This window comes from Pygocentrus nattereri, chromosome 2 (assembly GCF_015220715.1).
Source record: "Pygocentrus nattereri isolate fPygNat1 chromosome 2, fPygNat1.pri, whole genome shotgun sequence".
Taxonomy (NCBI): Eukaryota; Metazoa; Chordata; class Actinopteri; order Characiformes; family Serrasalmidae; genus Pygocentrus; species Pygocentrus nattereri.
The window spans coordinates 54,863,321-54,878,464 of record NC_051212.1 but is presented as its reverse complement, the minus strand read 5'-3'; the positions used below and the strand labels follow the sequence as shown (position 1 = coordinate 54,878,464).

Genomic DNA, 15,144 nt, shown 5'->3' with positions numbered 1-15,144 from the left:
AGGACTTACGATATGATTTACTGCAAAACGTCAGTATGAAAGTCTAAAATTGTCACCTGAATGTGTCAGAAGTTGCTTCAAATCGGCTGTCCTCCCTAAATACTGTTCCAACTGTGAAAGAAATTCTAGCCTCTACAGCCGAACAGTACCTCATTTATCGCGTGTGGATGAGTCCGAGTCCCAAATGACGGGACTGCAGGATCCAGTATTTACTCCTATGCAGTGTAGGGGAGCAGGGAGCCGTTTGAGATTCAACCCATAAACACACAATCAAAAGTTGGTCAGACAGCTAGTTACTGATGTAAAAAAGGTCAAATGAAGCTGAAGTGTGATAGTTGTAAGTACTGTGAGAGCGCCCCCTGCTGGTTATCAGAGCGTCGGCACTCCACAGTTTCAGTCTCCATTTCCCAAATGCTTTAGCTGAGCATGCTGACATTCCTCCTAATAAACAGACACGTTCAGCTCCGCCTCCTCATCATTCACCACTGTCACTGTAATATTTCATCATCTACATTAACACAGGAAGGTGGTCAGAGGGGCGTGGAGTTCGAGTCGGCAGCGTCTGAGATGTTTAAACGCAGAGTTAGAAGAGAGAAACATCTCCCAGTGAAAGCCGCGTTTTACAGTAGGAATAAATGGAGCTCATTATGCTGGTAGTGAACTACGCCGCCTGACTCAGCCGCCTCAGAACCAGAGAAACGGGCCTTAAACAGGAGTCAGGACCCTGCTGGGGTTCATCCTAAAGCTAGGACAGGATTTAGGAGGTTTAGACTAGTTAGGATGTTTGTGTGACGCTGTTTTCTGATCTGGAGTTGATGAGATGATGAAGGGAGGAGCTGTTATTCTGGAATAGCTACCGAAGTCGTCATGGAGGTTGATCTCATCACCTCTGTGAGAAGATTCCAGAACGGGGTTTCACACCAAACCACTCTGAAAGACACGTTAACCGTTATTGATACAGTTCTCTCTTAAAGATCACGCAGTGTTCTAGCAGAGCATCACAGTCTCTGTGGAAAAAGGCAGAGCGTTTCAAATTGCTCTTAAAAGTCACCGAAGTGCCAGAGCTTCGGGAAGTTAAGGCTGCGCTGAGTGACACTTAAAGCCGACGTCTCTTTCTGACCGAATTGATCCGTAAACCGTCTCGGTTATGATGCTCCTGCTCCGACGACGGGCCGCGCTTTACCTTTCCGGCGCGGAAATGGCACTCGCTTCTTTAAGCCATTAAAGTGAGCCGTTTGGCATTTGTGGTTAACGCTGAGCGACGAGGGCCACGAGCGCCGTAAAGGGTTTGTGTCTTCTTTAAGTCAGGCTATTCCATCAGGACCCTGGAGGAGTTTATCTCCACCGCTCGAATTGACCGCTTCACAGACATGACGGGCGCTCGCGTCCGGCCTTAATAGATTTCGTATCCATGAAAAGGAGATGATTCGGGGGCTTTTTAGGAGATGTTTTCCTGTCTGGAAAGCAGCCGATCCATCCTCTCCGCCCTCAAAGGCGGATTAGAATCTCTGGTTGGGATGAAGATAACTGTGTCAGGTGCACTAATAGAAACCTGCGCCTTGGATACGTGAGGTGCCTCGCGCCGGAGAGACGGGGAGAGCGGCAGATCCTCTAGATGGTACCCCGGAGACATTCTACTGCTGTCATGCTCTACAGCTTGACAATGTTATCTCCTCCCCCTCCCCTTCTTTCTCTCTCTCCCCCTCTCTTTCTTTTACCTCTCTCTCTCTCTCTCTCTCTCCAGCCGCCTGTCATTGAGGTGCGTTAGAATAGCCGTCAATCTCAGGACAAGCGCAATTAATCTTCTCCGTCTGCGTGGGTATCAGTGTAATAATACCTGGCGAGAGCGGCGGAGATGGCAGTTTGGACGGATTTAGATTTTCTTTTATTTATTTATTTGTTTGTTTTTCCTCCCCTCTTCTCTAAGCTCAGCTCTGCCGATAAGAGCAAATTAAATTTTCATCAGGCTGCACAATAGCAGGAGGATGGGGGAGGGGAGGCTGCCAACCCCCCCCCCCTCAACCCCCATACACCCCGGAATAATGCAGCTTAGCATCCAACACGGGTAATAAGATGCTCCGGATTTTCTATTCAGCTGCATTAATCTATCACCCCGTCAGCTCCAGACAGAAAGATGCACCTGCTACTGCTGTATTACGGGTCGATGGAGGGGAGTCGATCACGCCGATTGTGGAGAAGGTTTAAGTCATAATTAATAAAAGACTTCAGTAATTCAGGCAGAACTCGTTCCAGGGCATCGCCTCGTTAGGTTAGATTAATATATTTGGATATGTATCGCTGTTGCATACACAACCTTGTATCTCATGAATGTTAAGTTTACAGGACAAGGAAAAAACATACTCTACTGTAAATGCAAGTCAATGGAACCAAACGTTTTACCAAGTAGTTTTGGGTCGTTTTATTTGGTCCGTTCATCATGAAATTTACATACAGCATAAAGGGCGACAGGTATTTTCAAATTCTGTCAAAAACTGAAAAATGACAAAAATGGAGATACGAGGTTTTGTTCCGACAACAGCGATTTATATTTGTTAGTTTGTCTTGGCTATATTATTCCACCAAATTTATTATTACCAATTCCCAATTCTGTCTGTATTGTTGTGACAGAAGTGAACGTCGGCTTTGTGATCTCTAAAAAAAAAAAAAAAAAAAAAAAAGCTGCAGTACAGCTGTGAAATTTTTCCACTCACTGGCCACTTTATTAGAAACACCCACCTTGTGCTTCCACTCACTGGCCACTTTATTAGAAACACCTGCCTTGTGCTTCCTCTCACTGGCCACTTTATTAGAGACACCCACCTTGTGCTTCCACTCACTGGCCACTTTATTAGAAACACCTGCCTTGTGCTTCCTCTCACTGGCCACTTTATTAGAAACACCTACCTTGTGCTTCCACTCACTGGCCACTTTATTAGAAACACCCATCTTGTGCTTCCACTCACTGGCCACTTTATTAGAGACACCCACCTTGTGCTTCCACTCACTGGCCACTTTATTAGAAACACCTGCCTTGTGCTTCCACTCACTGGCCACTTTATTAGAAACACCCACCTTGTGCTTCCACTCACTGGCCACTTTATTAGAAACACCCACCTTGTGCTTCCACTCGCTGGCCACTTTATTAGAAACACCCACCTTGTGCTTCCACTCGCTGGCCACTTTATTAGAAACACCCGCCTTGTGCTTCCACTCGCTGGCCACTTTATTAGAAACACCCGCCTTGTGCTTCCACTCACTGGCCACTTTATTAGAAACACCCACCTTGTGCTTCCACTCACTGGCCACTTTATTAGAAACACCCGCCTTGTGCTTCCACTCACTGGCCACTTTATTAGAAACACCCGCCTTGTGCTTCCACTCACTGGCCACTTTATTAGAAACACCCGCCTTGTGCTTCCACTCACTGGCCACTTTATTAGAAACACCCGCCTTGTGCTTCCACTCACTGGCCACTTTATTAGAAACACCCGCCTTATAACTCCATTGTGTAGGTGTACCCTTACAGACTAGTCCATCTGTTGCTCTACAGTGCATCAGCCCCCTTGACCCTGTTGATCATTGGTCAGTCTGTAGCTACAGGACTGCTGTTATCGAGTATCTGTCTATCAGACTGAAGGCTGTTCTGTAATGAAAGGATTGGTATTGGACCCGATAGACTCCTAATTTTAGCAGGCCTCTGGCTGATATTTTTCACAAGGCACATCTCCCGAGTCCAGTCTAGAGTCCTTTAAGGGCGAGTCAGAGTCGAGATACAGGTAAGCATGTGTTTCTTGCCCGAGTCAAACGATCTGGACGCTGTGTGTTTTACAGGTAGATCCTGTTCCGAGCCCTGGAGCCCCTTCAGCACCCCTCCAACATCAGCACCAGCAGCAGCCTCAGCAGCAGCAGCTGGGCAGACCCATCCCTCAGCAGAGGGTCAGTGCAGTGAGGAAGGTCACCGTGGGAACAGGAGCACAGCAGCCTCAGGAACCTGGAGGAGTGACTACAAACCAGACTAACCGGGTACGTCTACACTAGCTTCCTAATAATCCGTTAATAATCTGACTAATGGCTCAATCGGAATAGAATACGTGCATGTAAACACCTCAGTCGGAACTCTGATCTTTAAAAGACGGCGGCGGGACGGACGTCCAGCTCGTGTGTCTCAGACCACGACGTCACTGTTTTATGATAGTTTTGAGAACTGAAACTCCATTCATTGTGGGAGGGATACATGCTGAGGCAGGATAGTCCCCAAAGAAAACTTATTTTTTCAGGTTATTCACTATTTTACCACCAACATTCCACCCTGAATCACTTTTACATCATAACCACTTAATTATTTAGATATTTTGAAACGGTGGGCTTCCATTGTACCGCCCTGTTTTATCGCTCTGTCACCGCCGATGTCCGATTATATCACTGTATCGCCCAGCTCTGTGTATCTGAGCTTGCTTGTTACGCCGTTCTGATGTTTAACTGGCTAGTAAAATAACCAAAACATTATATTTGGGTTCAGTTTGGATGTAACCAATCAGGTCGCTGATGCAGTGGCCTCTGTTATCCATGAGCTAGAATTAAGGGCTTTGCTTCACTGTGAGGTTATCACTCGTATGTATCGTCAGCAGCTGGTGCTGTTGACGAAGATCTGGCCAGGTGCTGCGAGTCCTGCAGGGTTTCCAGCTCTTTTTGCTGAATCTGTGGTTCAGCGGTCTTTAGTCGTTTTAAAGGGCAGAAGGTGAGTTTGTGCTGGTGCCTTTATCCCCTTTGCTCTGTGCCGTCCTCAGGTCGTCGTTCCGGGTCGCGGTCGAGGTCGTGGGGCTCAGGTGGGTCGAGGAGGCGGAGGACGGATGACGACGCAGCAGAACAGGCCAAACCCCCGAGTGCCGGATTCTCAGCCCAGCACAGTGTCCATTGATGGCCTGTCGTCCACCACCACCGAGAAACAGATCAAAAACTTACTCAACTCCATCGGCCCCATACAGGTACAGCCAGGACAACAACCACAGGGCTGCACTGCACAGGGACACACACTCACTGGCCACTTTATTAGGTACTAGTAAAAGGCTGGACCCCCTTTTTCCTTCAGAACTGCTTTAATTCTTCTTGTCAGACTTTCAACAAGGTGTTGGAAATGTTCCTCAGAGATGTTGGTTGGTTATTTGAGTTCCTGCCTTTCTATCATCTGGAACCAGTCTGACCATTCTCCTCTGACCTCTCACATCAACAAGGCATTTTCGTCCACACAACTGACCGCTCACTGGATATTTCCTCTTTTTCGGACCGTTCTCTGTAAACCCTAGAGATGGTTGAGCGTGAAAATCCCAGCAGATCAGCAGTTTCTGAAATACTCAGACCAGCCCGTCTGGCACCAACAACCACGCCACGTTCAAAGCCCCTTAAATCCCCTTTCTTCCCCGTTCTGATGCTCGGTCTGCACTTCAGTAGGTCGTCTTGACCACCTCTACAGGCCTGAATGCAGTGAGCTGCTGCCGTGTGATTGGCTGATCAGCTATTTGTGTTAACAAGCTATACTTGTATAGCTGTACCTAATAAAGTGGCTGGTGAATATATATGGATGGATGGAAGAATAGATGGGTAGAAAAATGGGTGGGTGGTTGGAAGAATGGATGGGTGAAAAAAGATGGGTAGAGTAATGGAAGGATCTGTAGAAGAATGGGTGGATGAATGGATGAAACATGATGGATGAATCGGTAAATGAATAGACGCGTAGATACATTGGTGATTGAACGGATAGATGGCAGTTGGACAAGTAGAACGATGGATAGTTGGATATGTAAGCAGACGGACAGAACGATCGATGGAGAGATGGATGGATGCCTAGATGAACGGAAAGATGCATGGATCGAAGGGTGGATGGATGTATAGCCAAAGGAACTGGAAGATGGACGTACAGAGATGTGTATGTAGGGAAATCGATTATAGGTGGATGTTGAATGAATGGATAGACATACAGAAATGGGTAGTTGGAGAGGTGGATGGATAAAGAGAAGAATAAACGGACAAGTAGAGAGAGATAGTTGGATCTGTGGATTGGTAGATGATTGATTGGGTTGATGAAGAGTGAGATGGATAAATAAATGGGTAAATCAATAGAAGGTGGATGTTAAATGGATAGATGTATAGGAAGATGGATGGATAGCTGGATAAAGGATAAATATATACAGGTAAGTGGATCATGGATGGAGAAGTTAGATTGATGCATCGATTATTAGGTGGATGACAGTGGAGAGAGAGAGAGAGAGATAAACAGGCACATGGATGAGTAGAATAGATGAATGGCTAGATGAGTAGATCTTAAGATGGATGGACAGATACAAAGGAGAATGAATGGATCAATGGAGTTCAAAGAAGCCCCGTGAGATCAAGTCGTACTCTTTTGATGTGATTATATTTGTGTATCGTTCAGCTGTGACATGAATTCTGATATTAAAACCTGTGTAACGCTCATTTCACCCCAGTTAAGAGACCGATTAAGATAATTCAATCATTCTGAGAGACGGACATCCTGTTTCTTAGACTAAAACAAGTGTTTTCTCCTTCTAGCAATATTCATGACACATTCATGTTTTATTTTAATTTCTTCAGGAGTTGGATTTGGTGTGTTAAAGGAGTGAAAACGCTCATCTCTGCAGAGCTCTGACCTGGTCTGACCGCAGCCCCCTGTTCTAGACCCTCATGATGCTTTTCTTGCACTAGAATTTAATGAAATGATGCCATCTAGCTGTAGATCAGCGCTCTGCAAGCCCACTCTGACTGCCGGACGGGCTTTACTCTTCAGTTCGGTTCCAGTTAGAGTGACTGAACTGGGTGTTTTCATCCAGTCTGCACCACCCTGGAATTTAGATATAGAGATCACTGGGAAGCCATAAAGTTTAGTGTTTTTGGATTTTTATGCCCCACGAGGACAGATTTTCAAAAAGTGTCTCCACAGTTGAACAGTTCACAGTGGTGGTGATAGGAACCAGACGTTCCTAGATGAACTGGTTCTGAATTCCCTGCCTGATGACTGAGACGCTGTTCTGAGGTTTTGGCCTAAAACCTTTTCATTAATGGTGGAGGGATACATGCAAGGCATATTGAGGCAAAATAGTTCCCAAAGAAAACCGATTATTCCAGATTTTCCACACTTTTCCTCTCTGAATGACTTTTACATCTTAACCACTTATTTAAATACACTGCTCAAAAAAATGAAGGGAACACTTCTGTGAAATCAAACTGTCCACTTAGGAAGCAACACTGACCATCAGTTTCACAGCTGTTGTGTAAATGGAACAGACAACAGGTGGAAATTATTGGCAATTAGCAAGACACACTCAATAAAGGAGTGGTTCTGCAGGTGGGACCACAGACCACTTCTCAGTACCTTTCTGCTTTCTGGCTGATGTTTTGGTCACTTTTGAATGTTGGTGGTCTTTCACACTCGTGGTAGCAGGAGACGGACTCTCCAACCCACACAAGTGGCTCAGGTATTGCAGCTCATCCAGGTGGCACATCAATGCGAGCTGTGGCAAGAAGGTTTGCTGTGTCTGTCAGCGTAGTGTCCAGAGGCTGGAGGCGCTACCAGGAGACAGGCCGGTACACCAGGAGACGTGGAGGAGGCCGTAGGAGGGCAACAACCCAGCAGCAGAACCGCTACCTCCACCTTTGTACTAGGAGGAACAGGAGGAGCTGCCAGAGCCCTGCAGAATGACCTCCAGCAGGCCACCAATGTGCATGTGACTCCATGAGGACGGTATGAGGGTCCGACGTCCAAAGATGGGGGTTGTGCTCACAGCCCAACACCATGCAGGACGCTTGGCATTTGCCAGAGAACACCAGGATTGGCAAATTCGCCACTGGCGCCCTGTGATCTTCACAGATGAAAGCAGGTTCACACTGAGCACATGTGACAGACGTGACAGAGTCTGGAGACGCTGTGGAGAGCGATCTGCTGCCTGCAACGTCCTTCAGCATGACCGGTTTGGCAGTGATGGTGTGGGGTGGCATTTCGTTGAAGGGCCGCACAGCCCTCCATGTGCTCACCAGAGGTAGCCTGACTGCCATTAGGTACCGAGAGGAGATCCTCAGACCCCTTGTGAGACTATATGCTGGTGCGGTTGGCCCTGGGTTCCTCCTAATGCAGGACAATGCTAGACCTCATGTGGCTGGAGTGTCAGCAGTTCCTGCAAGATGAAGGCATTGAAGCTATGGACCGGCCCGCCTGTTCCCCAGTCCTGAATCTGATTGAGCACATCTGGGACATCATGTCTCGCTCCATCCACCAACGCCACGTTGCACCACAGACTGTCCAGGGGTTGGCGGATGCTTTAGTCCAGGTCTGGGAGGAGAGCCCTCAGGAGACCATCCGCCACCTCATCAGGAGCTGCCCAGGCGTTGTAGGGAGGTCATACAGGCACGTGGAGGCCGGACACAACACTGAGCCTCATTTTGACTTGTTTTAAGGACATCACATCAAAGTTGGATCAGCCTGTCGTGTGTTTTTCCACTGTAATTTTGTGTGTGACTCCAAATCCAGGCCTCCACTGGTTAATACATTTGATCTCCATTGATGATTTGTGTGATTTTGTTGTCGGCACATTCAACTTTGTACAGAACAAAGTATTCAATGAGAATATTTCATTCATTCAGATCTAGGATGAGTTATTGGAGTGTTCCCTTTATTTTTTTGAGCAGTGTATTTACAAAAACTGTGGGCTTCCACTCTAATGCCGTTGTATTGCTCGGTCATTGCTGCTGTCTGAGCCGTGTGTCTGAATCTGCTCGTTTCTCTGCTCAGATGTTTAAGATGCTGCCGGATCAGAGGAAGGCGATTGCCAAGTTTGTGAACCCCCAGCACGCTCTGAGCTTTCAGCACAGCTTCCACAGGTGAGAGTCTTTCTGCCTCCTCGGTGAAGCAGCTGGCCGGTTTGTTTCCCTCCTTTTTCTGTCCGTTTTCCCTTTTTTAGTCACTGCATCGAACGCAGAGAAACACGGTTTCTGCACCGCGAGCGCCGTTCAGTACAAACTCATGTGGGAAGTCCTGGACGCCTGGAGTTAGTGTGGTCATTTTGCTCTGTATTCCATTTAATTCCAGTGATTTAATGATTTACATTAACTTAAATTTGCGTGATATGCCTGGTTATGTTTGTATCGACAAGTTCGCTTCTGCACTTTTCTATTTGTATTGGTGTCAAAAATTCAAATCCATAATTAATCCCGTCTTAGTTGATTATGGTTATCTTACTGTACCACTGTCCACTTTATCAGCTCCACTGACCGTATAGCTGCACTCTGTAGTTCTACAGTTACAGACTGTAGTCCATCTGTTTCTCTGATACTCTGTTACCCTGTTCTTCAGTGGTCAGGACCCCCATGGTGGTGTGTTAGTGTGTTGCGCTTGTCTGAGATGATGGCTTATTTGCACGCTGCCCACAGGACGCTGTTGGCTGGGTATTTTTGGTTGGTGGACTATTCTCAGACCAGCAGCGTCCTGTGGGCAGCGTCCTGTGACCACTGATGAAGATCTAGAGGATGAACAACACAAACTGTGCAGCAGCAGATGAGCTGTCGTCTCTGACTTTACATCTGCAAGGTGGACCGACAAGGTAGGAGTGTCTAATAGAGTGGACAGTGAGTGGACATAGGGAGTGTTTAAACAGGGAGTGTTTAAAAACTCCAGCAGCACTGCTGTGTCTGATCTACTCAGACCAGTGCAACACACACTAACACACCACCACCACGTCAGTGTTACTGCAGTGCTGAGAATGACCCACCACCCAAACAGTACCTGCTCTGTGAGGATCCATGGGGGTCCTGACCACTGAAGAACAGGGTAACAGAGTATCAGAGAAACAGATGGACTACAGTCTGTAACTGTAGAACTACAGAGAGCAGCTATACGGTCAGTGGAGCTGGTAAAGTGGACAATGAGCCTAGAAATGTTAGTTATATATATATATATATATATATATATATATATATATATATAAAAATGTATCGCTGCCGTCAGAAGAAAACCTTGTATCTCCATTTTTGTCGTTTTTCATTTTTTGACCGTTTGAAAAAGCCTGAAGAGGTTTATATTGTTTACATTTCATGATAGATGGACCAAAAGAAACGGCCCAAAATGACTTGGAAAAAGTTCTGGTTCCATTGACTTCCATTAGAAATGTTCAACTTCTCCTGTAAAGTGACCATTTTGGAGAAACGAGGTTTTCTTCTGACAGCAGCGATGCATCGTCTAACTTGTCTAAAATTAGAGCAATCTCAAAAAAGAATGGATATAAAATGATTAATGACTGACGCGTGGACTAGATTTAAGAGAATTCCACTTCTACACTGTGTTTTTTTCCAGTGTATGAGATGCTTTTGATATTGTCACCAGGAACTCACGTCCGAGGGTTCACTTAAAGTTGTGGACCATCGTAGGAAGTTGTGGAGTTTCAGAAGGTGCTGTCAGCGTGTCTAACATGGAACCACATGCTCTTCTGGTCTCACAGGCACATGATAGATCTGTCTCATATTGACGTGACCATTATCGAGGGCTGAGGAACCGCCTCAAGAAAAACCCAGAAAGCAGAGAGACGGAGGGCGTTGGTGAACAGCCGGCTGCGGGAGGGAAGCCGGAGCTTTGCTGCAAAATCCTCACAGCACTCAAAACAAGCGTCGAGCGGAGGAGCCGAAACGGGAAAAGCCGAAAGAGATCCGGCCGGCCGGGTTCTGTCGAGCCTGGGACGAGACTTTCAGCACCACAAACTCCTTCTGTTTTGTGAATAGCAGTTATGCACCATAGCATTTAACCCCCTAAACCGAGCGAAAGACGAAAGTCCTCGTCTTTTTTTGAAGGGACGCATCCTGACTTTGATAAAGGCGTAAGTGAGACTAGAGAAAGGTGGACGATTTTTAAAGCGAGTGACGCTCGATAATGGTTGCTCCCGTCCTGAGGTTGAACAGCTCCTGGAGTCACGGGTTTGTAATTGGACTGAAGCCTGCTGGGTGGTGCCGTTCTGCCACCAGCAGAGGGCAGTATAGGAATGTAAATAATACCCTCGATGGAGAACAGTGGAGGTGACCATCACCATGAACCACGTGGGCTGAGCGTAGGAAGCACTGGGTGTATTCGGGCCGTATCATGAATGCTTTCTCTCCCTTTTTGCTGAGGTTCATGTTCTGCATCCTTTCGTCTGTTGGGTTGGATCAATTTTTGGAGCCCTTTGGCTCGTAGTTGTCGGTTTAAAATGTTTTGTGGAATCTTTTCATGGTGTGTTGAGCTCGGTTTCAGCCTTCTGCTCAGTTGAGAGGAATCTCGTCTGGTAGCTTCAACAGTGTAACGTGACAGACGATCAACTTTTATGAACAGATTTTAATTTTGGACGCTCCGGTGGCGAATAGCATTTGTTTTATGGTGAATATCAGGATTTCGGGGCAGTTGCTGAGACTGAGGTTGAGCCTACTGTCTAGTCTCTAGGCTTTAAACCCAGTCTTGGTGTTGAGTTGGACTCGAGTTGGACTCCCTTAGTTGGTGCTTCTTCTGTTTAATTTGATCGTTTAATGTTACAGATTGGTTGAAAAACTGTCTTGATTTGGCACGTTGGCAGCCCACCGGGGGGCGCTAGTCTTCTTAATAGGTCATTTATTCAGCTCTGGACTGTGATTTAAACCTTTTTTTTGTCGGAAAAGCATCTACAGCCTATGAAATGTGTGGTGTTGAGCAGTGGTCAGGCTTCAGACGCTTCATTTGTTTGTTTGCTGTTAGGCTTTTTGTTTTAAAGCTGCTCTGCATGTTAACACATTAATACGTTCTGCGTCTCCGTGTTGGGTCGTCCACCAATTTTCGCCTCTGTAGCGCTACAGGTTCCATAAATATTCAGTATTATTCCATATTTGGCTACAGCTGAAAGGCGAGGAGGAGGAGGCCTTTGGAAAAGCTTGGAAACGACAGCTAAGTTGGTTCACTTTGGTTCACGTCTGCTGCCGATTTGCACCTTTTTAGTGAAAGTTTCAGACGAACGAGCTTTTCCGTGAGGTCAGTCCCAGAGCAGGAAGAGCAGTCCTGATACCCATTTTGCTGGGATCCGTGTTCCATCGTAGTCCGAAGGGGCCGTTTTGATCCTAAATGCATCCGTTATTCCTCTTTTCCCACCGTTCAGTGCTCTCTCTCTCTCTCTCCCTCCCGCGCCTCCCCAAGTTCCATGATCGGTATGAGTTCACACCTCGTCCTGCTTCAGTCCGCTGCATGTCCGCATCTTCATTTACTCTCCAAACGACCACCACCATCTCTCTCTCTGCTGTCCTTCACTTTCCTGCACACCGCGTTTCCTCTTCGTCCGAGCGTAGCTGAAGAGCTGGGAGCAACTATTATCAGCGGTCATGATCATGTGTATATAGTTCAGTCCATCGTTGTTTTATTTCTTCCTTTCCCGAACGTTCAGTGTTTGGAACCAGAGAGTTTCAGGATTTTTTTTTTTTTTTTTTTTGGGGGGGTTTTGTTTTATATTATTATTATTTTATTACTGTTGGGGTTTATTTTGTACAAAAAAACACATCCGACTGTTTTACACGTTGTTTGGCGAAGGGCAGCTGGCTCTCGGCAGCTGGCCCGTCGCTTGAAGACGTTTTAAAGATTGAAAAATAAAAGATGGTCATGTGTATGCCATGTAATTACAGGATACATGAAGCCAGTCTAACTTTTCCTGGAACACCCCTCGTCTCGTGTGTTGTGTATGTGTGGAAAGTGCCTGTTTTTAGTGGTTTTTTTCCATTCGGAGCTTTTCCAGGCTGTTTTTTTCTGAAATGTGAGTTTTTTTGAACGCCTTTTCAGATTTTAGGCTATTTCTTACTAATTAATGGGTTTAAATCTAAACCAATGCCGGTCGGCTGAACTGAAGTTCGCTGATAAAAGTAGACGCTTTGACTCGGGTTTAGGGTTTAGGCTTTTAGAGGGTTAGAGATTCCGCTGGTGATCTGTACATAAAAATATTGATTTTAATATTTAATGTCTTGTCCACAGGTGTTCATAGTTTCTAATAGAAAATTGGTAAGATGGCAGATTAGTAATTAGTGTTTTTATGTATTGCATGCCTGACTACCTTGTACTGTTTATTTTTTTACTTTGGCTTGATTTATTTTGGTTTATTTTTCTTTCGTAAGTGGATTACACATCCGTTTTTTTCCTTGACTCTCATTTTGCCCTTTAAATCCCTGAATTTAAGGGATGTTTTAATGCATTTTTGAAGCATAAACCTTTAAGGGTTTGGAAACGTATCAGCTGTGCTGACCTGTCGTGCGATATACACTCACTAGAGCGTTAAGGTTTAAGACTTGGGTCTTAAAAGTGAGAAACAGGCTCATATTGAACCTTCCAGTAACTTCGTTAGAAGTTTGTGAGTTAATTTAGGAGTCGTTTATAATTATTAATGCTGTGATTTTTAATGGTACTGCGCAGAAATGATGTGAAAAGCCGGTCGGTATGTCTGATGTTTCTCATTGTGAGGCTGCTGTGAGAATATTGTTTATTTCTGTGGGAAACTGGGTTCTGTTGGTAGATCATGTCGCTCGTTTGGAGAACTCATGCCTGTGTCTGCCAGTAGAAGCACAATTTCACCAGATTAAAGGACTTAAAACAAGTAAACAGCACCTGGAAATGAGTTCTAAAAGCCTCCGAATGAGACACGTCAGCCGTATCGACTCACTTTAAGATCTCACTTTGCTCAGATGGCGTTTTCTCAAATGTTTCTCGCCCGACCTGAGGCGAGTAGAGCCGTCGCGAGGGCGCGAGAGCGCGAGAGGAGGCCTTTCTTCTCTCTCACCGACTGCTCAACTCCATTAGTTCCCTTTGAACATTTTATTGGATGTTAAAGTCGCTTCACAGCCTTGATTGTGTTTCAGGAACACGGTGGAGTTATGGCTTCTATAACTCCGCTGATAAGGCGGCTGCGGCACCGTCGACCGGCCAGAACTCCTGTTGTGCCTTTTTAACCTCATTTTTTCTCTCTCTCTCTTTCAGATCCAGAGGCTCCTGAAGGAGGGTTATTCAGAATTGTTGAACGTCTTATTTGTTGATTATTTATTATCAGACCGTCTGGCCGGAGCTAAATCCCGCCAGGGGCCACTTTTAGAGCCGCGGTTATAGATTTTAATGCATGGTCTACAGCAGACAGTGAGATGTTTCTCCTTTTATGAAAAACCCTCCTTCAGTTTCGGCTCGGCTAACGTCACGTCTGTCCACAGTTGGGCCGTGTCCAGCTGGCCGCCGCTTCCTCTAACACGTCTGCGTTTTTCAACAGGTTCTCGTCCCGTTTGAGGGGTCAGACTGTCAACGTCGGCAAACCTCTACATCTCTCTCTCTCTCTCTGTCTCTCTCTACCAGCTGCTGGATGACCGCTGCTCTGCTGCCCCTTTTGTTTGTTGACTTGAACATTGAACCTCTTTTATATTGAGCAGGGAGGACGTTGCGTCTGGATTTCCTTTGTTTGTTTACCCAAATCCGCGGACCGTTTTGCATCACTGAGACCGCACCCGAACCGGGGGTCCAGAGTTCCGAAACTCGCGCTAAAGCCCAGAGCGATTTGTACAGTCTTGTCTGTTGTACACGCGACCTCTGCGTTGTCGGTTTGGACTGAAAACAAAAAGGAAAGGCGGCTTTTCCTTGGATTCTTTATTATTATTACTATGATCATCATTATTATATTATTGTACAAGAGAAATGTGTTGAGTCCACATTCAGTGGTTTGTGTACAGACTCTGTTGAACTGAACTGTCAGACGTTTAAACTCACTGAATGTTTGTTTACAAAAGTGGAATTCAGTGTTTTTTCTTTAATGCCAATAAAACTGAACTCAAACTGTTTGTGTTTGTGCTTTTTGCCCAATTAGACACGTCTACAGAACATTTGAGATTCACAGCAGATATGCTAAATAATAAGATCGTGTAATTATGTTTTGGTCAAAAAAGAGTTAAATCGCTGCTGTCTGAAGAAAATCTCCATTTTTGTGGATTTTCAGTTTTTGGCAGTCTGGATATCCGTTGTTCTTTATATTGTGTGTGATTTCCACGATGACTGGACTAAAGGAAACGGCCCAAAATGACTTGGAAAAATTTCTGGTTCCATTGACTTGCATTAAAAGCAAAGTAGGTTTTTTC

General features: G+C 45.7%; 1 protein-coding gene across 2 annotated transcripts in view; it reads left to right on the top strand.

Moving 5' to 3' along the window:
• The window catches only part of rbm33a (RNA binding motif protein 33a), a 60,515-nt gene extending 45,665 nt beyond the window's left edge, over window positions 1–14,850 (top strand). For both annotated transcript variants that reach the window (XM_017683495.2, XM_017683494.2), the window contains exons 17-20: window positions 3,832–4,023; window positions 4,788–4,985; window positions 8,801–8,889; window positions 10,503–14,850. In XM_017683495.2, coding sequence (XP_017538984.1) covers window positions 3,832–4,023; window positions 4,788–4,985; window positions 8,801–8,889; window positions 10,503–10,551 — 528 coding nt within the window. In that variant the 3' untranslated portion in view covers window positions 10,552–14,850. The remainder of the gene's footprint in view (window positions 1–3,831; window positions 4,024–4,787; window positions 4,986–8,800; window positions 8,890–10,502) is intronic.
• The last annotated feature ends 294 nt before the right edge of the window (window positions 14,851–15,144 follow it).